The sequence below is a fragment of the Hippocampus guttulatus genome, chromosome 1, assembly GCF_054856545.1.
Source record: "Hippocampus guttulatus isolate MCC_2025c chromosome 1, RoL_Hgut_1.0, whole genome shotgun sequence".
In the NCBI taxonomy this organism is placed as follows: domain Eukaryota; kingdom Metazoa; phylum Chordata; class Actinopteri; order Syngnathiformes; family Syngnathidae; genus Hippocampus; species Hippocampus guttulatus.
The window spans coordinates 12,198,845-12,225,623 of NC_141261.1; the positions used below are offsets into that span (position 1 = coordinate 12,198,845).

Consider the following 26,779-nt stretch of genomic DNA (forward strand, 5'->3'; position numbering starts at 1 on the left):
TGGTTGCCTGCCTATCGCAGGGCACACAGACGAACAGCCATTCTTACTTACAGTCACTTCTATGGACAATTTAGAGCAGCGGTCCCCAACCTTTTTTTGCTCCGCGGACCGGTTTAATGTCAGACAATATTTTTAGGGACCGGCCTTTAAGGTGTGTCGGATAAATACAACAAAACAATATGATATGACCTGCATGAAAACTGTGGTATTTTCTAAATGTAATAATAAATGCAAGCGACGCCGCAATGCTCTCTGATCATTGTGGTGATGTTTAAACGTGCCTTCAAAATAAGATTCGCCACAAATACAAAGTGCACGAAAAATACGACTCACCGTCGTGGTAACCTATCACGTGACCGAGAAGCACACCTTGACCTGTGTCAAGAGTGACATACTGTGTAGACGGATGTAACTGAGAATCCGGTAGTTTTTCAAAATAAAACATCTTTCAGATTGCGAAATAAATAAAACTGAAGTTATGCAAGTTATTTATTCTTTCTGTGCGTCCCGGTACCAAATGACCCATGGACCACTACCGGTCCACGGCCCGGGGATTAGGGACCACTGATTTAAGATAAGATAACCTTTATTTGTCCCACACTGGGAAAATTTAGAGTGTTCCACTAACCTGTCATGCATGTTTTTGGAATGTGGGGGGAAACCGTAGTACCCGGAGAAAACCCACGCAGGCACGGGAAGAACATGCAAACTCCACACAGGGAGGACAAAGCCGGAATCTCTGCACTGTTACGCCAATGTGCTAACCAGTCGACCAATGCTGTCTTATATAGATAGATAGATATGAATGTGCTACAAGCTAGCGGTCTTTCGTCCTCACATTGAGTTTGGCAGCTGCAGCAGGTTGGATGCTGCAATCGGCTTGTGGTCACCTGCAAGGCGATGCACACATCAGCAGACTCTCACTCAAAATGCCATTTGTAATGCATAGCTTCAGCGCATGTGTCTTTGCCAACCTGGAGGTCATGTGGGCAAAAATAGGTGGCTGTCCACTCTTTCCAACACACTGAAACTTTCGCTCGTGTTATCTCGAGACCTCAGCCTCTTGACACTCCACCTTCCTGTGTGTGTTGTAGTTCTACTTCGCGAGGAAGTGGCCCAACTGCAGGAAGAGGTGCACCTGCTGCGCCAGATGAAGGATATGTTGAGTAAGGACCTGGAGGAGAGCCAAGGAGGATGTTCGGCCGACGTGCTTTCTGCCACCGAGCTCCGCGTGCAGGTGGCCCAAAAGGAGCAGGAGCTGGACCGAGCCAAGGAGGCTTTGCAAGGTCAGAACTTCAGAAGGGCAACAACTAGCTGTGTGTGCTCTAGAAAATACACAATAACGTCAACCTTATGAACTGCTGTCATCTAATTGTCACGGTAATTAAATATAAAGAGTTGAAATCCACGCGGACGGCCATCCGCCCCGCACCTTCGCGATCGCCCGCTCTTGTCATGCCAGCGAGGGCGGCGGCTAACTAGTTTGAGGGATCTTGAAGTCATCTACTGAAATCAGGACTCGCTGCGCCCGAAATCCAACCCGGCTGGAGCAAGAGTCTATTTATCCTTTCTGTCTTCTATTGTACATAACGGAAGCTCTCGTTCTGATGAAAATAAAAGTGTCAAATGGTTGAATTGACAATATCAAAGAGATATTAGTCACGTTATATATGTATTATTGTGGTTTTAGCGCACATCAACAGAGTTCCTCTTCGTTGATGAGGTTTGCTGCAGTACGTCCTACTGTGCATTAAAGTTCAATGCTTAAAAGAGAATTAAGAATTGCCTGCGGAGTGTCTATTTATTTTTTATGACCAGATCTGAAAGCGGGGGATTATTTTCATGTCCCCGTAATGAGAATGAGATGTTAGCTGCTGCATATTGGTCATATTATGGACCACCGCTTCGTGTTTTGGACTTGTGAGGTGTTTTGTTTAGTAAAGCTGGAAACACTCAAATGTCCCGATTTTTTTTTTGTTTTTGTCCTCTCTCTCTCAGGCTCCCCATATGATTTTATATTGTAATTTTAGCATTGTGATAAATGCAAGACAGATATTGGTCTGTATGTCGACGAAGTAAAAATACTTTTTGGCAGTTGTGTCAAGCAGTGGTTTCCAGGGTTTATACAACTATGATGATGATGATGATGATGATGATGATGATGCAACCACCGGGATGTGAAAATCAACTCGTAAGTTACTGGACTGCGTCTTTACTTGACAGTTCATTTGGACTTGTATCATACACGAAATCTTTGCACTGCAAAGGAATGTAAAAGTCTCCCGACTGACGAAAGAGCAATCCCGCAATGTCGTGACAGTAATCAGCTGTTCATGAAAGCTTCAAGAAGGGGAATTTGGTACGGCTTATAAGGTCCGGAAATGTCAAGCGAGGAAAGGCTTTACCATGAAAACAGCGTGTGAAAGAGGGCAACAGGAAATTGTCAGTTACACTGTTTGTTGGGGGTAACTTTTACTCATTAACTGTGGAAGTTTTCTTTTTCTGGGGATGGATCGTCTTTGGAGAAAAAGAGAACTGGCATGAACGAGGAAAAATATGACAACGTTATTGCAATATTTGTGTTTTTTCATGCCGTATGTTCATCCGGTGATATGAATAAAAATAGTTGTTAAACTTCAGCTTGATAATTTGAACAGCATAACAAAGTATACAATTCATATATCCGTGTGTAATTGACGTGTTTAAACTGTGTTACATGTTTGTGTTTTTTTTCTATAAATGTTCAAACTGTATTATACTTCCTAGTTGGCGGGCATTTTATTGGAAATGGCTACAACGAATTACCGTTCTAATGTACAGATCTGTTATGTAGGTACGTTGTTTGTTTGTTTGTTTATTGAACATAAAACATATATACAGTAATAATTTGACAGAAAATAAGGTAGATAAAAAAAGTAAAAAGAAAGAAATCAATCTTCATTCAACACAGTTATTATGTTCAAGGGAGTAGGAAGAAGTAAAAAACTTATCTAGTCCTACCCCGTTATGTGATTGTATCTAATAAATCATTTTTATATCAATCAGAAAAGAAAAAAGTAAGAAGAAAGAAGTCTCCATTAAGGCTCATACTTTACCCTTAACCGTGATATTTTTACAACTTTTGGTTTGTATCGGGATTATATACTTCCACACCCTGACACTCTTGTGTCAATTTTCTCTTGTATTCATAATGGATATTTATATACCTTTCTCTATTTATCAACTTAGTTCTGATTTATCATTATATTTAATGTTTTGAATTTATCATTTTAACTCTGATTGATGTAGGTTGTTTGTACTATTTTTTTGAATTTGTTTTTGAACTCAGCAAGCGATTTACTCATTTTCAGGTCCGTTTCGAGATTATTCCACAGATTAACGCCTTTGATAGATACACTTCTTTGCTTGATGTTTGTTCTTGTTTTGAGTTTTTTGAATAAGTTGGTACCTCTTAAATCATAGCTGCTTTCTCGAATTTCGAAAAACTTCTGAATGTTTTGGCAGAGCAGGTTATTGTGTGCTTTGTACATTAATTGGGCGATTTTAAAGTCAACCAGGTCATAAAATTTCATCGTATTTAATTTGATAAATAGTGGATTTGTGGGTTCCGTATATTTTGATCTATTAATAATTCGAATTGCTTTTTTTTGTAGGTTGAGAATAGGGAGTGTGTTTGTTTTGCAGGCATTTCCCCATATTTCCACACAGTAGGTCATATATGGTAATAATAATGAAGTGTATAATGTGTACAAAGATCTCTTATTTAGCACTTCCTTGGTTTTGTAGAGGATCCCTACGGTTTTGGCTATTTTTCTTTTTACGTTATCGATATGTGGCTTCCAACATAGTTTTGAGTCTATTACTAATCCGAGAAACTTGGTTTCATACGCTCTTTCTATCTCAATTGAGTTTACCATAATTTTAGCTTGGTGTTTGATTGGTCTTGTGCCAAAAACAATTAACTTCGATTTTTTCAGGTTAAGTGACAATTTATTTCTGTCGAACCAGTTTTTTAATTTGTTTAATTCGTTTTCTACGGTTGTCAGGAGCTGTTTCAGATTTATTCCAGAACAGTAGAAAGTTGTATCATCAGCAAATAGGACACATTTAAATTGTTTTGAGACCTTGCAGATAACATTTATATATAAGATGAATAGTTTTGGACCAAGCACTGACCCCTGAGGAACTCCGTGAGTGATTTTCAGTTGATTCGTTTTTTTATTGTTGAGTTGCACGTACTGATATCTGTTTTCTAAATAACTTTTTATCCATTTATAAGCTACACCTCTAATGCCATATCTTTCTAGTTTTTTCAATAATATACTGTGATCTATTGTGTCAAAAGCTTTTTTTAGATCTAGGAAAACCCCAACAGTAAATTCTTTGTTGTCTATATTAGTGGCTATTGCTTCCACAAACTCCATAACTGCCATTGAGGTGCATGATAATGATCTCTTTTACTGGTTCTTATAATATTTACTAGTTTATTTTTATAGGTTGCCCGAAGATGGCTGGGATAGGCTCCAGCACCCCCCGCGACCCTAGTGAGGATTAAGCGGTTCGGAAAATGGATGGATTTTTATAGGTCTTATATTTTTTTTCTGCTTCTTCAGTTCTCAATTTTAAAAACAATTTATATAAATTGTTTTTCTTTTTACATGCGTTTTCTATGCCTTTCGTTATCCATGGCTTACTTGGGTCTTTATACTTTTTGGAGACTTTAGTTAATGGAAAATGTTTATCATATAAGGAGATTATGGTAGACTGAAATACTTCAAACGCTGTATTTGGGTCTTCGTTTGAATAGACCTCGGTCCAGTTTTGTTTTTCTAGGTCTTGCTTAAAGGCGTCGGTGGAGCGTTGGGTTCTTAGTCTTATTTCTGTTATGCGAGTTGTTGACTTAGCTTTTCTATCAAAATAATTATGAAAAACTGCAAAAACAGGTAGGTGGTCACTTATGTCATTAATGAGAAGTCCACTTTCCATTTTATGGTCAATCTTATTTACAAATATGTTATCTATTAATGTGGCCGTGTCAACTGTTATTCTGCTAGGTTTCAGGATTACTGGGCAAAAGCTGTTGCTGTACATAGTATTTATGAAGTCGGTTGTTTTTTTGTGTCCATTTGGGTTTAATAAGTCAATGTTAAAGTCACCACATATTATTCGTGTTTTCTTGTAACGAGGTTCAACTGTATATGTAAACAATTTTAAACGGTAGAGGATTCTTGGTGCACTCAGGAAAAAAAAATCGTTTCTTTATTACCTTGAAATGAATGCTGCAGGGTCAGGAATCCGTCATAACCAGTGGAGCCTATGGCGCTCCTTATTCATATTCTTAGACATAACACACATATCCCATGCATTAAGACATGACAACCTCTTCCAAAAAAAGGATTTTTGAACATCCACAATCATTTAAGATGGAATTCGGTGTCTTGCAGGCTTAAAGCTCTTGTGTCAACAGAAAAACGTAGAACTCGGCCTTTATCAACTCTCTGAAGTGTCCATATTTCCTGTTTGGCAACCAATGATATACAATGCTGTATCCCTTCCTGTGTGGGCAGTCGAAGCTGTTCAGGAGCAAAGTACCATGAAAGCGGCCGGCACACAAAGGCTTTTAACACATTGCGGGAACGGATGTTTCCATGAAACACAAGGGTTTTGGCAGTGGGAGGTATGGGCCAGTTTGGAAAGAGATTCGGAAAATAGAACCCAGGCACTTGTGTTGTAATCAACATCTACTTGCTCGAAAAATAATTGCTCCCTCTCTATATCTCCTTGTGCCACTCGTGTCATGCCTCAGCTGGTGATCGGATACCTTAAAAAAAAAAATGGAATCGCAGTCCACGTTTAGGCCACAAATCCACCAAGCGGAACAATTGATGTGTTGGTGGGTTTGTGAGTGGGTCCGTTTTCCTTAAATAACAAGACATTTTACAATACAATCAATTCAGGAAGTGAACGTCAAACCCAACAAACGGGTATTCTTGTCACAGTTCGGGTTGCGAACTGCACTGAACTGAAACCATCCATAAACTAACAACCACCCCCACCCAAAGTCGTGAAAGAGAACGGCTAATTAAGTCTGAAGAACACTTATTTCCCTTGATAAATCTTCTTACTGTTTCTCATTTGTGTGTGTGGTTTTTTTTTTTGTTGCTGGACGAAGTATCACAATTACTTGTTCTTAGCCGTAGGGCATAGTCATCGTCTCAATCTTCTAGAATCGTCGCTTTCACAGGAAAACAACACTTCAATCTAAAACTGGGTGTCAACATTCAGTGCATGTAAAAGAAAACACCGTGGCTCCAAAACACACCAGTCAGTCAGATGATCGATCACTTTTACTCAAATCTTTTTTTTCTGAGCTGTGGCTCAGATCCAAATGATGATGTTTGTCCCTCTTTCTCTCTCTCTCACATTGGTCTTCGGATGTCAAACTTATTTATTCATCTACTGTATTTGTGAATCTTGATGAAAAAAATCACTGCCCTGGTATCCTCAAAGGTACGACTTTTGTACCCTTAGCGCTGACGTCAGTAAGTCTGGAAACAAACCTGGATGTATTTCTTGCCTGGAAAAATTACTAACGGTTACCTAGTAGTCCACAAATTAGACATACGTGGCTACATTGGTGTAAATTATACTTCAGGGTCACCTTATATCCCAGCTGTAAGTGTATGTTGAGGGTTAACACAAAGCCAAGGAGTATGCGAAGGAGCCAATACAGCTGTCAACCAATGCTTTCCCCACGCAGTTCATCGGCCCAACAAGATCACCTTCATCATCTGTATTCATGAAATATACAGAGGTCGCGGACGTACTGACCATCAATGGGCCCTTTTACCGAGTCACAGTGGGCGTCTTGTCTCGTCCGGCGTCAGGCGGATGGCTGTTGCCCAACGGATACAGGTGCAGAATACGAGACAGCCACGGCATTTGTGGCTCATCTCAGAGGCATCTCTGAGTTCGGTGAGGCAGATGTAACCATCTTTGCGCTTTTGCTTCGCCCGTACCGGAGCTTTCCCGAGTTTTTTTGGTCTGAGAAACCTGTTGAGGTGCAGACACGAAGAAAGGGAGTCATAAGTTCTTTTGTAGGGAGTAAAAATTTGTCAAGGAGACTGCATTCTAAACGGACTAGTTTCCAATAAATATTACCAACAACAGAGAAAACTGTGTGCCCCCTAGTGGATAATCCATGAATTGCATTTTATGAAAACTATTAATTCCGTGTCTTTTATGACTTTTTTCCCCCTAAAAATTTAAATTATCCCGCGGGCCTTATGTTTGACACCCCTGCTCTAGACAGAGTTGGAGGTGCCAGAGTTAAAGTTGTGGAGATTCTCTTTCGGAATGACAGGGATGGACCAGATCAGAGACACAAACTTAAAGTGGCCAGATTTAAATGGTTTGGATATGTTTAGATCAGGGGCAGTGGATATATCAGTGTAAGGATCCTTGGAAATTTCACCGCCAGGTAGGCGGCAAAGAGGAAAACCAGAGACTACGTTTGTAGATGTGATGTGAGAAGACCTGTGGATAATTGGAGTGAGAGTCGAAGATGCAGAGGACCGGGAGAGATAGAAAAAGGATGAGTCGCTGCGGTAACCCCTGAATAGGGTTACGGCAATGAGAAAGAACAAGAAAGGTCAAATTATTTTCTCAAGTAGCCCTCAAAACATTAATCACGCTGTTCTTATCTAGTGAGAAAGTGACAGACGTTGTCCTTGCACGACATTCCAGCTCCCAGAGCAGCCTCCCCAGATGCAACTTGTGAAAGTGGAGTTGTTAGAAAGTTAATTTACAGACACACAGCTGGCCCACAGCACAAGCGAGGTAAACAAAGAAAGGCGCATCAAGAGGGAAACTGACACGATCCTTGACGGTACCCGGCAGTCGCGGGAATTGCGTCCACGAATAATTGCCAAGCGATGAAATCAAAGATGGATTTACAAAGAGTGACTGACTACAAAGAGCATTTATAATACAAATGAGCAATGGAAGCTGCCGGCAAATGTCTGTCCAAAGGGAAAAAAACAGCTTGGGTAACAGGTAACGCTGACAGCAAAGGGAGAACAGGAGTCAATGGTCTTTAAATAACCTGCACGTCAAAGCAGGTTATTTATCATCATGTGCGGTCCACGGTATGACAATGAGACTGACGAATCAGAGACCAAGTCGAGACGTGGAGTTGATTGCCCGTCCGTAAACGCTGAAAAGCATCCCATACATGCAAATCGGTACACACTTTTGTACTGCACTGTATATTCATTCAAAATATAAAATATAATAATCTTATAGCCTCAGGGGTATTCCGTCGGAGGTTCCACTGGAACTTGTTATTACACTATCATTATGTATTTAAAGCCCAACCACAGTAGTTTAAAGACGCTTTAGAAATGTTTTGTTATTATTCTGAGGTTCATTTTAATCCCATTTTCAATGGTTTCCTATACTTACCCCAGAAATTGCAGGCATGTTCCTGCAGGTAGAAACTGAACGATCAAAAATTGTCTTTGTACCGACCCTCCGGAATCTTTTAAAATTCAGCCCCTGAAGCTTGTTTCACTTAGCGACATAAAATTTGGTAGACGTGTCTAATATGAGACGACGCAACCAAAATCGCCATGCCTAAAAAGGGCAAAGGAAATCTGCCATTTTATTTTAAAGTGACCAATTTAGGGTCAATTTGAAGCAGTCCTTCAAAAACAAACTTATCCCAGAGAGTTTGTCCCGCCATCAAAACTCTTAACAGCTGGACCAACAATGATGTACGTGATGGTTTGAAGAGATTCAAACAGGAGGCGCCACCTAAACTGGGAGAGCTGTAGAGATACCAATACCAGTTGCTACCTTAGCTTTTAATTCTCAACAGTTACTTGAAAGTCTGTATACCAGACCTGGGCACAGTACAGCCCGAGACCCCACACCCAGCCCACCCAAAGTCTCTGACTGGCCCTCACGGTGACCACTAAATCAAAGTAAAATGTAAAATATGGTGTGCTTTTATTTTTAAAATTGTTCATCAATCAATGTAAAGATCCCCCTCGTTCTTTTCAAATAGCCGTGTTACTCATTAATCGGTTTCAGAAACCATTGATGTGTGAACACAAACAAAAATCAACGTGTGACATTGACTTTGAAAAAAAAAAAAACTTGAAAAGGCACTGTGTAAATATTGCACCAAATGTTCCAGGGTTATTATGTGTGAGAATTACCAGAAATAGTCCGGGGAATTTCTGATGTTGCAGAGGAGCTCCAACAAATGTTGAGTCATGTCTAACCAATGAACCTGTGCCGGCACACAATTCAGTGCTAACCAATTCTCTCTCTCTCTCTCTCTCTCTGCCTTTCATTTCTATCAGCCATGAAGTCAGACCGTAAGCGTCTTAAGGCGGAAAAGGCAGACCTGGTGAATCAGATGCAGCAACTTTATTCCACACTGGAGAGTCGAGAGGAGCAGCTCCGGGATTTTATTCGCAACTACGACCAGCACAGAAAAGTACATGATTAAATGCATCAGCAGGTCCCCCCCCCCCCCCCCATTCATAGCAATGTTGGTTAGAATGCTCATTGAGTGGACAAATTTGGTTTTCCTCAACCGCAGGAGGACATTTTACTAGTGTTTCCCAACCTTTATTGTTTTATACTGTAATGCACTTTACTCCACTAAGCTTCTCCAGTTGGTCCAAAATGCTGCTGCTTGCTTCTTGACTAGTATCAGAGAGAGCACATAACGCTCGCTCTGGCATCCCTTCACTGACTCCCAATGCATTTTAGAGTTCTTTTTAAGATTCTATGATTTGTTTTCAAATCTTTAAATGGCCTCGCTCCACCTTACATCTCTGAGCTCCTCCGCCCCGATGCATCTTCCCGGTGCCTCAGGTCTGGTGACCAGACACTATTAGTGGTACCGAGAATTAAGCGGATGCTCAGAGGGGATGGAGCCTTTTCTGTTGCCGGTCCCTCTCTTTGGAATGACCTCCTGCTGAACGTTAGGCAAGCCCCCTCGCTGCCCATCTTTAAAGCTCATCTCAAAACTCATTTGTATTCTTTGGCTTTTGACTCAGCATGAGACTTGAATTTTTTTTGCTCCATATGCATCACTTTGTATACAGCGGTGGTTGTTTTAAATTGCTCTAGAAATGCAGTTGAGTTCTATTTTTAAGGAGCAATGACTATACAACACAGTATAGACAGAGTTGGAGCTGCCAGAGTTAAATTTATTCCTTAAAATGTTATTTCAATCTGACAGCACACAAATGAAAATTCCCATAAAAAGTATGTACACTAAAATAACGATCACCTCATTTCAATTTAGTTACTTGGTGTGAACTCTGGGCCTGTTGAGCTGAAGCCATTGCTGTTATTCCGTATGAACGGTATCAGATGGTAAATTGTACCTTCCGCCATCTAGTGGAAGAGCGTTTAATTGTTCTGCCTGGCAGCGTACGTCACTAGCGTAAAGATACATGGATGCGCAAAGATACCTTTCTTTTTTTTGTTGTTGTTGTTGTGAAGAAATAATAACTTTCAAACCAATGAAGTGAAATTGGATAATAATTTGCCGCAGCACGCCTGATGAGCTCTGATGACGCAGTCATGTCCTGTGGCATAGTAGTTTGGAGTCATTGCCTTAAATGCACTAAAAAGTAAGCATCTAATCAAATTGTTGTGATGTTATACTGCTTACAGTCCCTGGGCGGCCTATTTGCCGAGTACCGCGCGATTGCTACCTGTCAGCAATATGGCCATTGACCCAGGGAATTGCACTTTCTTGCTGTTTTGAGCTTTATGCACCAACTTCGGGCTCTTTCTGTTCTTCACCAGGAGAGCGAGGATGCGGTGAAGGCTCTCGCCAAAGAGAAAGACATGCTGGAGAGAGAGAAGTGGGACCTGCGGCGGCAGACTAAGGAAGCCACAGAGCACACGGGAATGCTGCGCACACAGTTGGACCTCAAGGAAAACCGCATCAAGGAGTTGGAGGCTGAACTGGCCATGGTGAGATGGGAGCGAGAAGGCGGAGGGGGCGTGAAATAAAAAAATAAAAATAAAAGCTCGCTATCCCAAACTGAATTTCAATCCATCCAAAACTACAATACAATACCTCTTATTTGTGTCTTTATCTATCACTTGATTAGTCAACAGGCTACTTCCTGGTTCAGGAAAGGATCACGTGACAGTAGATGGTCAGTGCCAATTTGTTTCTTAAATAAAATAACACGCTGGTGGCAACAATTCCTCGATCCCACCCTGATCTGGATCTGCACTAAAAAGAGTCTGCATTGAAATCTCTTCAGGATGCTCTGTGGTCTCTTCGCATTTTCTTTTTTTTTTCTGGATAGGTTCTCCAATGCTACATAGCATTTATATGACAATAATCTTTTTTTTAACTACAGTCATGTTAAACATTGAATTAAATGCTATCTAACATACAGTAGAGCTGATGTCATGTTGGTTTTCTGATAGTCGAGACTGAATCGGCAGCACCGGTTATTTGCAGCCAAGTAGTGGAATCCATTTTGCCTCAAATGGCGATCCAAGGCACGATTCACAATCTTGTTGACACAAATCGAATTCTTAGTGATAATTCATCTCCTAGTCAATGATTGCGCCTTTTACTTTCATCGCTACCTTGACAAAGTCTCATGAAAATCTGATTTGTAGTTTTTGTGTCATCTTGCTTACAAACAGGATTTAAAAAGAAAGATCATGTTCTGACCATAGTATGTCACATATCTACGAAATGAATCGCTAAATAATTTGAATGTCCAGTATGGCCCTCCCTCATGTCTCCACCCCCTCCCCTTCAGATCAGTAACTGTGTCAATCAAAGAATGGAGTTCCGGGTGTTTGAGCGGCTCGGGGACAGGGACTTCTCCCCGAGGGTTATGGCGGTAAGATGGGTTAAGTCAGAAAAAAGAAGGGTTGTGATTCTGTTTTGTTTTGCATGTCAGCCCTCCAGATTGATGATTGTTTGACCGGTGCAATGAAGTGGTGGTGGTTGCAAGCGAGCCTGATTGCGGTGGTGTTGATTTGCGCCCTCCTGCTTGGCATGGGGGGGTGGGGATGAAGGCGTTTCAGGCATAATCTACCTGACGTGCTTATCGGAGTTTAACACAGAAAACGACTGACAAAATTAGTTTTATCATCTTATTGTGGGCCTTAATAAATAATGATGTTTTTTTTTCTTTTCATATGGAACAACTGAGCATCGACCACTTAGTGACCCTACTCAAGAGGAAAACTACAGTCCTCACTTTTACTACTGATATCTGATGTGCTTTTCCAAGAGGCCAGTTACAATGTTTATGTTCTAAATAGCGTGGACAATGCACATCATTCGTGATTTAAGAAGCAAGTCAAATTCACTTGTTACTATGCCGAGTTCGCGGTGCTCAATGAAATCTGTCCCATAGGCCAATGAAAAAAGAAAAGAAAAAACGTCCATAGGACAGCTACCCCCCGCCAGAATGTTTGAATGACAAAATGAAAAGAAAATGATTGCAGTCGACCCTTGTTTGCTTTTTTTTTTGTCTTTTTTTTGGGGGGGGGGGGTGGAACCTTTCCTGGTTCTGTCTTTACGGTCCCAAGAGGCTTCAAGATGGTGCAAAAGCTCAAATAGGAAAGTAGTAGGTGACGTCAAGGGGCAGTGTTGAAGTGCAGTATCTCGACTGAAAGGCTAATAAGTTGGAGTGAAAGCATTTTCGGCAAGGCAAGGCAGCTTTATTTATGTTAGGCGTTTCATACATAAGGTGCTTCACATAATTAACCATATGACATTTGAAAGCATTTACAAACGCAAGATTTACAGACATTGAAAAGAAAAGTAAAATGAAGAGGAGCTTTTGTAAATTAGTAAAAGAGCGTACAGTACAGTGAAATTGATGTAAGGATGCTTAAAAAAAACTTGAATTATAGGTAGGGGGGTGGGAACGCATCCGTGGTTCACCTCAATGGACTAGCTATTCAAAAACTGCTTTCTCTTGTCTGAATGAGCCACAAAAAAAAACAAAAAAAAATCCTGATGTAGGTTCTCATAATTTGTGCCTGAAAGGGTTGAAATCCATTTGACAGCTGGCTAGGAGCCAATGTAAAGCCTTTCGCTTGACTCAATGCTGCGTGTGTATATTTTTACTCTGCTGAGTGGCTATTAAAACGCTCAAGCAAAGAAATTGCTTGACAGTTGCTATTTTTGCTATGTTGCAAAAGCGACATGCACGCCGGCGTCCTCGCATTTCCAATCCATTTTGTTCAAATCAAATCATTCGGAGGCCATTAAATTTTCAGCGTATCTTTTTAATGATAGTGGAGGGATTGGGGATTGCAGCGTGTGATACGTTTACATTTTAAGCTATTTATACAGGCACTATTTATTATGGGGCCTTGGGGGCTGCATCACTCGCAGCCCCAGATCAATGTGGGGACCACATTCCAGGGGTCCCCAACCGCCGGGCCACGCACCGGTCTGCGGGTCATTTGGCGCCGGGCCGCACAGAACGAATAAATAACTTACATGCCTTCCGTTTTATTTATTTCAGAATCTGAAAGGTGTTTTATTCTGAAAAATGACCGGATTCTGTTATATCAGTCTTCAGTATGTCACTCTTGACGTAGGTGAATGCGCGCCTCTCGGTCACGTGACAGGGTACCACATAAAAAACAAACGTCTTGAAAATAAATTTTCGGGAAGGGGAAAAGGCCCAGCCAGGAGACAAAATAGACCGTATCAGGAGTTCAATTTCAAATACAGTCAAACCTCGGTTTTCGAACGTCTCTGTTCCTGACCAAATCGGTTTTCGACCAAAAATTTCGAGTTTTTTTATACCTCGGATTCCGACCGAAAATCGGTTCTCGACCAAACTGAGCGCACTTGAATGTGGCACTTGACTCCTCTCGCCTTCCTTACACGAGGAAGTGACGCTTCCTCGTTTAGCGTTCCATTGTGAGCAGACGTGTTCAATAAAGAATTTTTTTTTTTTTTTTTTTTTTTAAAGAGCGTGGTTTCGGTTTTCGAAAAAATCGTTTTAACGGATTATGGTCGAAAACCGAGGTATGACTGTACGGCTTTATCTCAACGGGAGATTCACACGCACCAAGCCTACTCTGCATAATAAGCGGCGATGGTGAGTCATATTTTTCATGCACTTTTTATTTGCAGCGTATCTTATTTTGAAGGCATGTTTAAACGTTACTCATAGCGACCAAAGAATGTTGCGGCCAGATAGGCCGTTCCTTGTGCCTTGATTCGTGTTTATTATTATGTTTCGAAAATACCGCACTTTTCATGCAGGTCATATCATATTATATTGTTGTATCTATGCGGCCTTAAAGGCCGGTATCTGAAAATATTGTCTGACATGAAACCGGTCCGTTGGGGACCTCTGCGCTATTCGCACAAGGCTCAGTCGCTCCCCTTTGCGAATTGCAGGGGAAAAAGCACAAATGCGCCCCAAATAGCCACCACTCAAATTGTGGCGCAACTTTCAGATTTTTGTGTGACTGAAGTGATGCCGAATTTCCAGTGGAGAATCTCTATCAGGTCAATAACCGCACAGTAAAGTATTTATTTGTCTCTTTTCACCTCTCCCAAGGCCAAACAATCACTAGCCACCCTGACCAAGGACGTGCCTAAGCGTCACTCCCTGGCAATGCCAACAGAGACGGTTGTCAACGGCAACAACCAGGAGTGGGTGATGCAGGCTGACCTTCCCCTCACTGCTGCCATCAGACAGAGTCAGCAGACCCTCTACGTGCACACGGGCCATCCCACCGACAGACAAGGTAGGAGCAGCGTCGTCGAGCGGCCGCATGCGCCCGTTGACGCCGTGTGCTCTTGTGCCCGTGCTGTTAGCCGTCATCCCGTTGCGCTTTTTGGATGAAACGTACCTTATCTTGCGCCTTCCGGTTGTCTTTGTGTCGCCATCAACTGCCCGGGAATCAAACTGAGTGGGAAGTGTATTTCTGATGTGAAAATAGCATGCTATTATTTCTTATTGTTTCGGACAAAGGGGTGAGAAAGGGAAAGGAACTGGGGCGAAACGAGCGCTCAAATAATTTGAGTTCCTTGATGAAGAGAAATACTTTGATATATATATTTTTTCCTGCCTTGTCCTTCTGCTTATTTGGTGTGCACCGTCACGAAGGCAAGTCAAGTCAGCCACAATTACACGACACTTAACAGGCCAACTTCAAAATAAAAGCCAACCAAATAATACAATGCCTCGGTAGACTTTTATCTTGACGTCGACGCTCGCAGTGCATGGCGGCGTATCACCGATGGATGTTTCTACGAACGAAAACACAGTTTAAATTTTAGAAAAAAACTATTGACTCTAAAAAGGAAAAAAAAACAGTTTGTCATTCACTATCAAGTGAAAAGCCCAAATTTTCCCCAGTGTATTCCTAATTTTTTCAAGCAAAAATACATTTTACTGGAAAACGAACTACCACAATAGTAGTCTAAAAACTAACCGATCGGGTAACGATACGCGTAGAAGATTCATACTTGAAGCCGACTAATTTCTGCGAATCCCGTGTTTTCGGCGTCTCATCTCCCAGTTCGAAGCTGTGAAATGTTCGGCCAACAAGGTCACAGCTCTTCATACTGAATGCGTGTTTGAAAGAAGAAAAATAACGCGATAGCCTCCATAACTTCGGTCATCTTGACAACTGCTCGTCTTGAAATTGTCATAGGAGCGGAACCATGGTGCAAAAATCTATTTCAGCAGAGCATTGTGCTCCGCTGATATATATCGACGATGTCACGGATTAATCAACTTTGACTCGACTTTGATTACATTTCAGACATCTACAAAAAAAAAAAATAATAATAATCTTGAATCGTTCCGATGTCATGATTCATGCTGTGCAAATTGGTAAACTCGCGCCGACTGAGTCACCAGACAAGCAGAAAAGGAGGAAATGTCCATAAAATCACAGTCGGTGTCTCCGTACCATACCGGTTTCACCGTTCCATTCTCACTCAGTGTTTCTTGGCAACTGCACATGATTGCATGTCATTTCTGCCTTTTGATTTGGTATTGCTGTAGATCAAAGTATATGACGATAAAGAAGGTGACAAAAATCCCATTTAGCCAAATTGTTGCATTCACTCCCAAAGCCCTGCTGTTCAAAAGAAAAAAAAAATCAAGCTTTCCCCCTCCTCCTCCAACTCTCCTCCCATTTAGTGGCCGCTGTGCGGGTGAGCCCCTGCCACTCGCGTCAGGCCTCCTTCATCTCCGACGCCTCGGCCGTGGAGGGAGACAGGTCGTCCACACCTAGTGACATCAACTCTCCACGTCATCGGACTCACTCGCTCTGTAATGTAAGAGATGCACCGCAAACTCCTGCACCGCCCCCTCCCTCCCTACTCGGTCACTCAAACGTGCGCCGCAATCTCCACTTTGCTTCAGCTGTCCATTTTCTTGCTGTCCGCAATGTCCTCTTTAATCAACTTTGTTTCCACGTGCCAAGAATGAGAATACCGGTAGTCTCGCGTTTTGAGATTAATTAATGTGATTTTTGTAGTTTCCCCGCAATGATTTGGAAATTAGCCAAAAATTCCTATGAAAGAAGAGCAAGTCTCCACATTGGGGAAAAAAACAAAAACAAAGCAATTCTTGACATTTTTGGCGGCAATGTCACAACCCAGTTGTTTGCTCCACAACAATTAACCGAGTTTCTTTAAGTTGTGGGAATCTAAATTCATTCTCTCAACCTTAATTTTGTGCAAAACTTTAAATATTTAGTTGAATTGTGTAAATAAAATGTTTGTTTCCATCCATCCATTTTCCGATCCGCTTTATCCTCACAAGGGTCGCGAGGGTCGCTGGAGCCCATCCCAGCTGTCTTCGAGCAGTAGGTGGGGGACACCCTGAACCGGTAGCCAGCCAATCGCAGGGCACACAGAGACGAACAACCATCTGCGCGCACACTCACACCTAATGACAATTTAAAGTGGTCAATCAGCCTGCCACGCATGTTTTTGGAATGCGGGAGGAAACCGGAGTACCCGTAGAAAACCCACGCAGGCACAGGGAGAACATGCAAACTCCACACAGGAAGGCCGGAGCCGGAATCGAATCCTGCACCTCTGCACTGTGAGGCGTACGCGCTAATCACTGGATCACCGATTTTTAAAATCTCGTTCGATGTAAGAAAACAACATTAAATGAAACGTAATCCAATGGCATAAAAGAAAGCAAGTCTTTTCCTTTCAGTGTAGTTTGCTCTTTGCTGCATGTTGGCCGATGTTCATTCTGGTTTCTACTTTTTTTTCTTCTTTTTTTTAATAAACATCACTGATAACACGGACCATCGGATTCCACAACATTGCAGAACATTGCTGTCTTCCAATTTCTTATTTCAACTTATCAACTGTTGTTGGCTTTGCGGGAGCAAAAGCTTTTCAGGTTGAGGCTTACCTCTGATGTGGTCAGCGGTGCGTTGCATTGGTGGCTCCTTCTGAAGCTGTCATCCAAATTCTATTTGCGTTTTTGTAGTTCCAGTAGTTCTTGATGACAACTTTCCTTTCGACACAAGATAAGAACTGCAAAAAAAAAAAAAAAAAAGTCATGGCAACACACAGAGTACATCTTCCGGGAAAACCGTTGTGATTTGTGGCGTTTGTTTGGGTGTGTGCCATGAGATCTTTTCCAATGTAAGATTTGTGCCTTGGCTCAATAAAAGTTGTAAAAACAAGAAAGTGCATTCGAGATATGTGATGCCACAATGCTGCATGCTGGTCATATCAAAGTAAGTCAAGCTGTTGTACTTTGCAAAGAGGCTTTTTGGATGTGCTTGCATGGCAGCATGACAAGTGTCAGCACACTTTTCACGTCTTGGTGTTTCTCCCCAGCGGCTTTTTGTCGTTCTTGCTTCACGTTTCCTTTTGTTTTTGTCCCGCAGTCTCTAGAAGATCTGGAGGTGGCCAAATGTAAGAAGAAGAAGGAGAAGATGGGCCTGGGCTCTTTGTCGCGAGTGTTCGCCCGAGGAAAGCAGCGCAAGTCCCTGGACCCGGGTCTGTTTGATGGTACTGCAACACCCGATTATTACATAGAGGAGGACGCAGACTGGTAAAGGCCACGCGGAGCCTCTGTGGAAATGATCAGAGGACGGCGTTGTGTTGATGTGTGTGTGTGTGTGTGTGAGCGTGTACGGAGGTGCGAGGAGTGCGACCGAGCAAATTGCACCCTGTATGTATGTACATTGCTGTAAATCGAGCGCAACAACATGGTGGATATGAGTTTTCGAGTCTCTATTTTGATGTTCACCCAACTGCAAACTTGAAGGACTGCTGTAACGTGTCAATACCAACAGTTGATGTGCACTTTGTCTGCGTGCGTGCGTAAATGTCTCCTCATCCCGAATGCCTTTTCTTATTTTTGATATGTAACCCTGACTACCTTTCAAGCCCCCCCCACCCCCCGCCTACATTGACCGCCCTGCTTGGTTCATTCCCCGTCCTTCCACACCACCATGATGAGAACAGTTTTCCTGTGGGCGACATGCAGACCCCGCCTTCAAAACCATCCCATTCTGTCTACAGTCAGGAAAACTGCGCGAGCGCCTCGTTTAGCGGAACGAATCCTCCACTCAAGGCACTTTGTTCCCTAGCAACACGAGGCCCGGCAGGAATTGTGGGAAATGTGATTTCTATCTGTAGAGATAGAAGCCTTTTTGTACGTGCCATGTTGTGCCCCGCATGCACACGCCGCTGTCCCTCGACGCATGTTGCCACTCTGACGCCGCCGTCCGTAAAATCAACTAACAACTTTGTCTGCTTTGACAAAAGAGAGGTCAGTTACTCCCGCCACGCTCTTGACTCCAAATCCCGAATGATCAGGAACTTGTCGCCCGTTACCGACCAAATGGAAGGGTTCTTCCCAGAAATGACACCGACACACACACACACACACACACACACACACACACACACACACACACACACACACAGCGACAAATAAAAAAAATTATCGGAAAGTAGAGTCAAACATTTTTGAAAAATTACCAAAATAATGTTGTGTTGGCAATAATGCGAACATTTGAAAAAGAAAAGGGGGGGGATGATTATATATGCATGAGAAACGACTGTGCACATGGACTACGACATTGTGTGCACAAAATAGTTATAAAGTGCGCACGCAGTCGCCGTGGCCCCTTGCGGGTCACTTGAATAAGAAAATCAAACGCACCTTCTTCTTTCATAGTTGAAAGGTCAAAGGAAAGTGACATCATGAACAGGGAGCACGTGATGGAATTTTATTTTCGGCTCGGGATGAGTTACGAGGGCATCATGAAAAAATTACAATATAGGGTAAAATCTGTGTTGTACGCGCTGTTATCCGTCAAACATTAAAAACAAACAAACAAAAATGAAAATCTCAAAAATCAAATGAGTGACGAGGGAAAACGAAGTAAAAGCATTTTTCTATCAGTGCCAAAAATCCGATGAGGGACACATAAGGGCCGTCTCTGATTAAAATTTGCTGTCGAGCGCTGTTTTTTTTTTCTGGATAGAGCTGGAGTCTGCACTGTCTCGCCCTCAGGAAATCTCTTCTCCTGCTGTTAATTTAACCCCTCCGGCTGCAACACTACTGACTGCACACATGACTGAGTATGTGCAGCGGTGGGAGCATCACAACACAAAGCTCACCCTAAGAAAACTTAAGCTCTAAAAGCAATTCTGGATTGGAATGTATGCATACGAGCGTCCCCAAAACGTTTCGCTTTTTATTTTGCTCTCTTGCCAACTTTCAAGAGTCCAAGAGGCCGTTCTCAAAGTTTTTGAGCCTGTCTCTGTGTTTTGTTTTGTTTTTTTTATTATTTGCTCAGATGTTTTACCTGTTGTAAATGGGACACCGATAGAGAAAACTAATATTATTGAAGAATTTTATTTAAAAATGCCGGCCGTTCGGCAGAGCGAACTTGAATTGTGAAGCCGTGAGGTGTGTATGTGTGACATTTTAAAAGGCATGGTTAAGCTACAGAAAAAAGAAAAACAAAAACAAGGGAGAAACATAAGATCTACAGAAGTAATATTATTTTAAAATAAAAACGAATCATGTTGAATTTTCATGTGGCTGTCCTCTCTTTCCCCGTGTGTTTTAATATTTGTGTGCGTTCATTTGTCATGGCGCTAATCCCATGTGCCTTGTGTGTGCATGTGGTCGAGGGCGCTTTCAGATGGCCTCCTTTCCTCTCCCTCCAAACGTGAGCGCGCATCTTCGTCGTTGCAATCAGAGATGACATTGAGAGGGAAAGGACACCATGCTGGAAACACGTGACATCTACGTGTAGCTCCTTTGCACTAACGACAGTGCTTCTCAACTGATCTCACCCCGGGACCCGCATACTCCCATTCTTGCAAAGTCGCGGGCCACTTTTATAGAAGCAATAGAATGTCAAATTGAAAACATGCACGAGCAGCAAAAGATGAGTGACATGGGGCTATCAGGTGAAATTTCAGCATTAACCTCAAATGCACTTCCCCCTTTCCTGGTGAACTTAATTTGACCTTCTCGAAACTTTTGATTGCGCTTGTCCAACTGATGGCTGTTTTCAAATTAAAATGTTTAAAAGTTATACAGTATATATATAGATATATATAGAGAGAGAGAGAGAGATTCAGATTCAGAAAACTTTATTTATCCCCGTGGGGCAATTACATATATATATGTATATGTATATGTATATATATATATATATATATATATACTGTATATATAAAATATTTTAATTTATATATTTTTGTTCTCTAATAAGAAGCTTAGCAGCACTATTCACATTTGGCTGAGCCATGAGTCAACAGTCAACAAATAGATTTCCTGGTGCAAATAGGATTAGTATTGAAATACAGTATGTCAATTTAAGATGGATAGGAATTTTTCTTTTTTTTATATATAGTAATTTTTATTTTCAGCAGTTTGCTGCGTCCATGTTCACGTCCTCCAGCTCATCTGTTGCACAAATGAAGACGAGCGCTACAGAGAATGGATAAATGTTACATACCTAACCATAAGTTGGAACACTTTTTTTAGGGTTGTGTGTAGGTGACAGGGTGATGCAGCAACAATGCACCGTGCATCCAAAAAGTGTTCACTGTGCTTCACTTTTTCCACATTGTCGATGTTCACAGCCTTGCTTCAAAATGCATTAAATTCTTCTTTTTCCCACAGAATCCTACGCCCGACACGCCATCATGACAATGTGAATAGTGTGTGCGTTGGGGGTAGAGTTTTTTCCCCCATTTTATTCATAAAATTGCAAAATAAACCACCTACCTTTCAGTACTTTGTTGATTGACCTTTGACATCTTTTTGAAAATGATGCCACAAGTTCGGCACAACAACAGCATCTTGCGGCCGTTTAGGCCATTCCCCTTTGCAGCACCTCTCAAGCTTAATTGATGGTGGCATTATTGGGTGTTGTGTTCAGAATTTGAGAAGAACATAAATTAAATCCATTTTGGATTAACAAGGCTGTAAAATAAAATGTGGAAAACTGAAGTACTGTGTACACTTTCCAGATAGACTGTGAGGGAAAGGATTTGTGAGACAAAGAACATGAAGACCATTCAAATTTAGTCATGATTATTTGATACTATGTGACCTTGAGTTAGGCATACTGGAAATGAACAGTTTTTGTTTATTTTTCCTTTTAACAGAGGCTGTGGTAAATGCTGACATGCTGGACACTAACAACGACCAGAGCACTCATTTAAAATGATTTGGCAATGTCCACTTTATGTACCGTAACATAAATCATGCGCACATTTCTGTTGACATTAGTTACTTGACAGTATGTTTCATTTGTGCTTCGGTTAAAATTCCTCTCTTAGTTTAGGAACAGTATCTACAGTACATCAGGATGGATTATGGGTTGATTAGCATCGATTTATTTTACACTAAACCGTCATGCAGTGTGGGAAAATGTTGAGTTGTATCATACAGGAAGCAAACCAGGAAGTGTTTTCCGACAGACAATCATTTCATAATGATCTTAGCTTAGGTAGCAAACCGGCAAGACTTAATACACAGACGGGGATGTCATGCATCTTGGGTTAAAACATTTTTAAAAAGATTTTTGCACTGGAAAGAACATGATTCTTGAAGATGGTGTCTGGAGTTTTGCATGTTGGACAATTATTGGCTCCACATTGCCCCCTACTGTTGAGCTCTTGGAATGTCACAATGCCAAAAAGTCCACTTTTCAGTGGTTCTCGGTTTCCCGGCATTTCAATGACTGATCGAAGCAGGGCAAATATTATGAATATACGTATCCTGTTATGCATAGGAAAGCTTTGACCAGATTCATAATCGATTAAATTTTATAGATTTCAGATAGAAACATATGAATAAAACAAATACAAGAGGAGCAACTAGCTTTACTCTTCTGATATCAATCAAGTTCAAACTTCCAAGCTAGCCAAAGTATGGCCCGCAAGCCACAAAAGGCCTGCTCCATTCTTTAATCTGGCCCAATAAGCATATCCATTATCAAGAGTACTGGAGTATTGTATTTAGACTTTTTTTTTTCTAAAATTGGTCAATGAATAAGGATGTATTTTTTTAATTAATTTATCTCAAATGATGGACAAATTGATTTATTGTAAATTGTAATTGGATAAGAATATCTGTAAACTACAAATGTTTATATATAATTTGGGCATTTCATTGTATTAAATGTGTGATTAATTATTGTAAATTATACAATTTGAAGAATGACAATAATTTAGGTTATAAAACTATTTTATCAACACATTCGAACATGTTTTCAAAGTATGTACTGACCACCGATTACTTATCCAATGTGGCGATTGAGCACCCGAGTTTGCCCACCTCTGCTCTTGAGAAACCTCTTGTGATGTCACAACTCACGAGGGTCACGGTGCCACCTCTGCCCTCACTCACGCTGCCAACCACAACACCCACATGTCCTTCCCCCGTCCCACTCCTCACCCCCCCCCCCCCCACCCACCCCTCATTCACCCACTCACCCAGACTTGGACAGCCTCGGCAGCGGCACCCGCCTCAGCCTCAGCTTGTCGGACGGCCCAGAAGAGCAGCTGGACCGCCTGCAGCAGGTGGAGCTGGCCAGGAACACGCCCATGTCCCAGTGGAGGGCGGGCACTGTGCAGGCCTGGCTGGAGGTCGTCATGGCGATGCCCATGTACATACGCACCTGCTCGGAGAATGTCAAGAGTGGCAAGGTAAGGAAGGATGCAATGAGTATGTAACATGGGGTCCAGAAAATAACATGCGATACTGTATTGTAACATTCTTGAAAGTGAATACCATTATGCCACAATTGGCACAACAATAAAAGAAACACACAAAACCTATTACTCCTCCCAAACTAAGAATGACTGATTTAGCAATGTGGAACTGGTCACCACGATGGAGGTGATATATACACTGAGCCAGGGTGGTATTGATCTGTTTGCATTGTAGGTGTTATTGGGACTAACCGATGAAGACCTGGAGCTTGGTTTGGGCGTAACCAGTTTGATGCATCGTCGTAAACTGCGTCTGGCTATTGAAGACTACAGAGAGGCTGAGGATGGAAGAGGGTGAGGAAGGCGCGAGAAACTTTGCGTGAAATTACGCGTCGGGAAGGAGTGTTCCATCTGATGGTTTTGGTATCGTCCAGCGGGTTCCAATTGCTTTTAATATGACAACAGTGTTGTCTTAATGTTTAGAAACTAATTTCCATTAGACGCATACAGAAACAGACAACCATTCATGCTCACATTCTCACCATGACTGAGTGTGAACTGAAGCCATTCAGATTTTATTTTTAACAGTTAATAACTACTTTGGTCTAATGCAGTGGTTCCTAACCTGGTTTCAATCGAACCCAGATTAGGGGTTCGGTGTATCGGTCTCAGGGGTTCGACGGAGCCTCTGCCATGGAGGTTAAGACACACCCGACTCAACATGTCAATTAGTTATGACCCGCCCGCTTGGCCATCACTGGCTGGTTCATTTTGTGCACAATTAAAAAAAACATATACTTATGTCTTGAAATTGTAATTATGTTTTTTTATGTGTTTAATTGGTAAAAATAAATCATAATTTTTATTTTTCACTAATGAAGAGTTCGGTGAATGTGCATATTAACTGGTTGGGTTCGGTACCTCGAACAAAGTTAAGAACCGCTGGTCTAATGCTTGTTAAAATCGTGTGCAATTCCACTTTCAACCACTATATGGCACACGCACAGACAGAACGTTTTCGACGTGCCCTGTCAGATGTACACACAATGTGAATGTCTATTTCATACAGACCGAATGCAAACATGTCTGTCCATTTACATACAGTATACATATTCTGAAAACATGAGTCAGAGGGGTAAATAAACGGCTGACGTAGCGGTCCACATCCCTGACTGATATTGCCCCTGTGTAGGTTGTCCAAAGCTGCAGAAATGGACCACCACTGGGTGGCCAAGGCCTGGCTCAGCGACGTGGGCTTGCCGCAGTACTCGCAGGCATTTCACACCCACTTGGTGGACGGACGCATGCTCCACACCCTGACCCGTCGTGACCTCGAACGCCATCTCAACATCTCCAAAAACTTCCACCAGGTCAGCTTGCTGCTGGGCATCGAGCTTCTGCACTTACTCAATTTTGACAAGGACGTAAGTGGCAACACACACGCACCACAATCTGGCCCCTGAAACTCATTTGAATGTTAAGTGCTTGTGGAAATGCTCGCCAGGCACTGCAGGCCCGCCGGGTACAGTGTGAGCACCAGAACACGGACCCTTTGGTTTGGACCTCTCATCGTGTCATTAAATGGCTTAAAGACATCGACCTCAAGGTGAGGATAAAGGGAATGAGCAATTTCACACTGAAGTCGCCTCGTTTTATAGCCAAATTGGAAGTGACTCACTGGGCTTTGAATAAATCGAGCGTAACATCCAACCACGAAAGCCTTCTGTCCATCTGCGCAGGAGTTTGCAGATGGTGTCGTGAGTAGCGGCATCCATGGCGCTGTCATGGTGCTGGATCCCAATTTTTCCAGCGACGCTTTGGCCACAGCGATGGGAATTCCCAGCGGCAAGCACATGGTTCGCAGACACCTTGAAGAAGAGCTGACAAATCTGATATGCCTGGCCAGGTAAACTTGTTTTAGAACCCACTTCGTATAATGTGTGTAAACGTTTTAGTGAAGCAAGAGATGTTACAATACGACCTGAACTTTGCAGGGCGGATGCCAAGCAAGACTTTGAGCGCTCGGTTTTGGGAACACCGCCAACTCCCCTTCGACAAAACTCCCCCAGCAGGTCGCCCGGCTCTGCCGGTCGACACACCGATGATGAGGGTTCACTGAGGAGGAGGGCTGTCAAGGTGGGGAAACAATGCTCTTTCCATCTTGCACCAAGCACAATATCTTTGTCTTAGTGCTGTGATTGGCCAAAACTACAATGTGGTCGGCGTGCACAAGTTGCCGTATCGCCCATTCAGCTCGAAGTATTGTCATGAATGTCCCGCCTTTCCCGAGCAGTCCCAGATTAATACTGCGGGAAACTCCTTTGAGTGATTCACTGGCCCTTGCCAGGTTTATTTATTGGCAGGGGATTGTTGAATGTCGTGCTCCACTCTGTTGTTAAATGTTGGTACCGTTTTTTAACTGGACACCAAACACTGAGCACTCAAGTACCAAATTATTCCTAAATTCTTCTTCTTCTTATATTTTGTTGAAACAAAAGGTGAGGCAGCACCATTAACAGATATAAAAACCACACATAAGATCTCGGAATTGATTCTCTCCTCAGTCGGAAAGCCAGTGAAGAGGCCTTAAAACGAATGCATGAACCCATTTTTCAGATTGATACGGAAAAAAAGTGATCTAACTTTAGATAGTCCCTTAAATGATAAAATGCAGTCTTGGATATAGAGGGAATTACAAAGTGGAAATCCTCAATTGAAATGTGTACAGACAGAACGAATGGCCGTCATGTACTGTCGTTTCATTCAAGGATGATGTGAACACCACAGCACCACATTTGTTTACTTCACAAAAAAGAAAATGTACGCATTGATTTTATTATATGGTCGTTATCAATGAAACTGGACATTTGCCAGTCAATTGAAATAACCTGCCGACCCTGTAAACAGCACATTTATGTTGCATTGCAGCCGCCAACGGGATTCAGCCCAAAGATGCGCAATGGACGGGACTTGAGCTACCACAGCAGCTTCGGGTCACTACCTCGTGAAGTCAGAGAGCAAACACCTCCGAGGACACAAGGAAGCCCCGTCCGGGCTTATGCCAACATCGGGGTGACCAATGTGTGAGGTTATCTGAGGGCGACAAAGCCGCAGGGGGTATCGAGAGAAACCTTTTGATCACAGACTGCACTTACTGTACTATCTTTGTTCAAGTGTCAATTTCAAGGAAAACTGCATCACCGAGAACATCTGACTTTTCGAACAGAATCAAAAGGTGCAGAATTCAAGATATATGGATTATTTTTATATTTGTTGTTTGTCTGGACTCATGGGATTTGTATGATGGTTTTGTATTCAGCACGGTAATTGAATCGAAAAAGAAATGGTCTTATCGATGTAAAATAATTTATGATTCATATGTCTTTGCGGCTCTGATGTGTGATGCCTCGTCAATGTAGCAAATCTCAATGGACAAAAGATGTTGAGTACAATGTATGTTTGTCATTTTTGTCTTGAGCGCGCGCACACACACACACACACACACACACACGCAGTTGACAAATGTTTGTGTGAATTGAAAACGAATAAAAGCTCTGT

The 26,779-nt window shown here is 42.2% G+C and overlaps 1 protein-coding gene across 3 annotated transcripts in view; it reads left to right on the forward strand.

Annotated features, from left to right (window-relative positions):
* kazna (kazrin, periplakin interacting protein a) overlaps positions 1-26,779 on the forward strand; it is a 121,278-nt gene extending 94,499 nt beyond the window's left edge. For 2 of the 3 annotated variants that reach the window (XM_086110018.1, XM_086110031.1), the window contains 14 exons: positions 1,095-1,286; positions 9,369-9,505; positions 10,834-11,004; positions 11,817-11,900; positions 14,598-14,787; positions 16,194-16,330; positions 17,914-18,037; positions 23,007-23,215; positions 23,457-23,575; positions 24,414-24,645; positions 24,726-24,827; positions 24,961-25,127; positions 25,216-25,357; positions 26,150-26,779. In XM_086110018.1, the coding sequence (XP_085966144.1) occupies positions 1,095-1,286; positions 9,369-9,505; positions 10,834-11,004; positions 11,817-11,900; positions 14,598-14,787; positions 16,194-16,330; positions 17,914-18,037; positions 23,007-23,215; positions 23,457-23,575; positions 24,414-24,645; positions 24,726-24,827; positions 24,961-25,127; positions 25,216-25,357; positions 26,150-26,308 (2,165 nt within the window). In that variant the 3' untranslated portion in view covers positions 26,309-26,779. The remainder of the gene's footprint in view (positions 1-1,094; positions 1,287-9,368; positions 9,506-10,833; positions 11,005-11,816; positions 11,901-14,597; positions 14,788-16,193; positions 16,331-17,913; positions 18,038-23,006; positions 23,216-23,456; positions 23,576-24,413; positions 24,646-24,725; positions 24,828-24,960; positions 25,128-25,215; positions 25,358-26,149) is intronic. The other variant, XM_086110023.1, reaches the window with a different exon arrangement.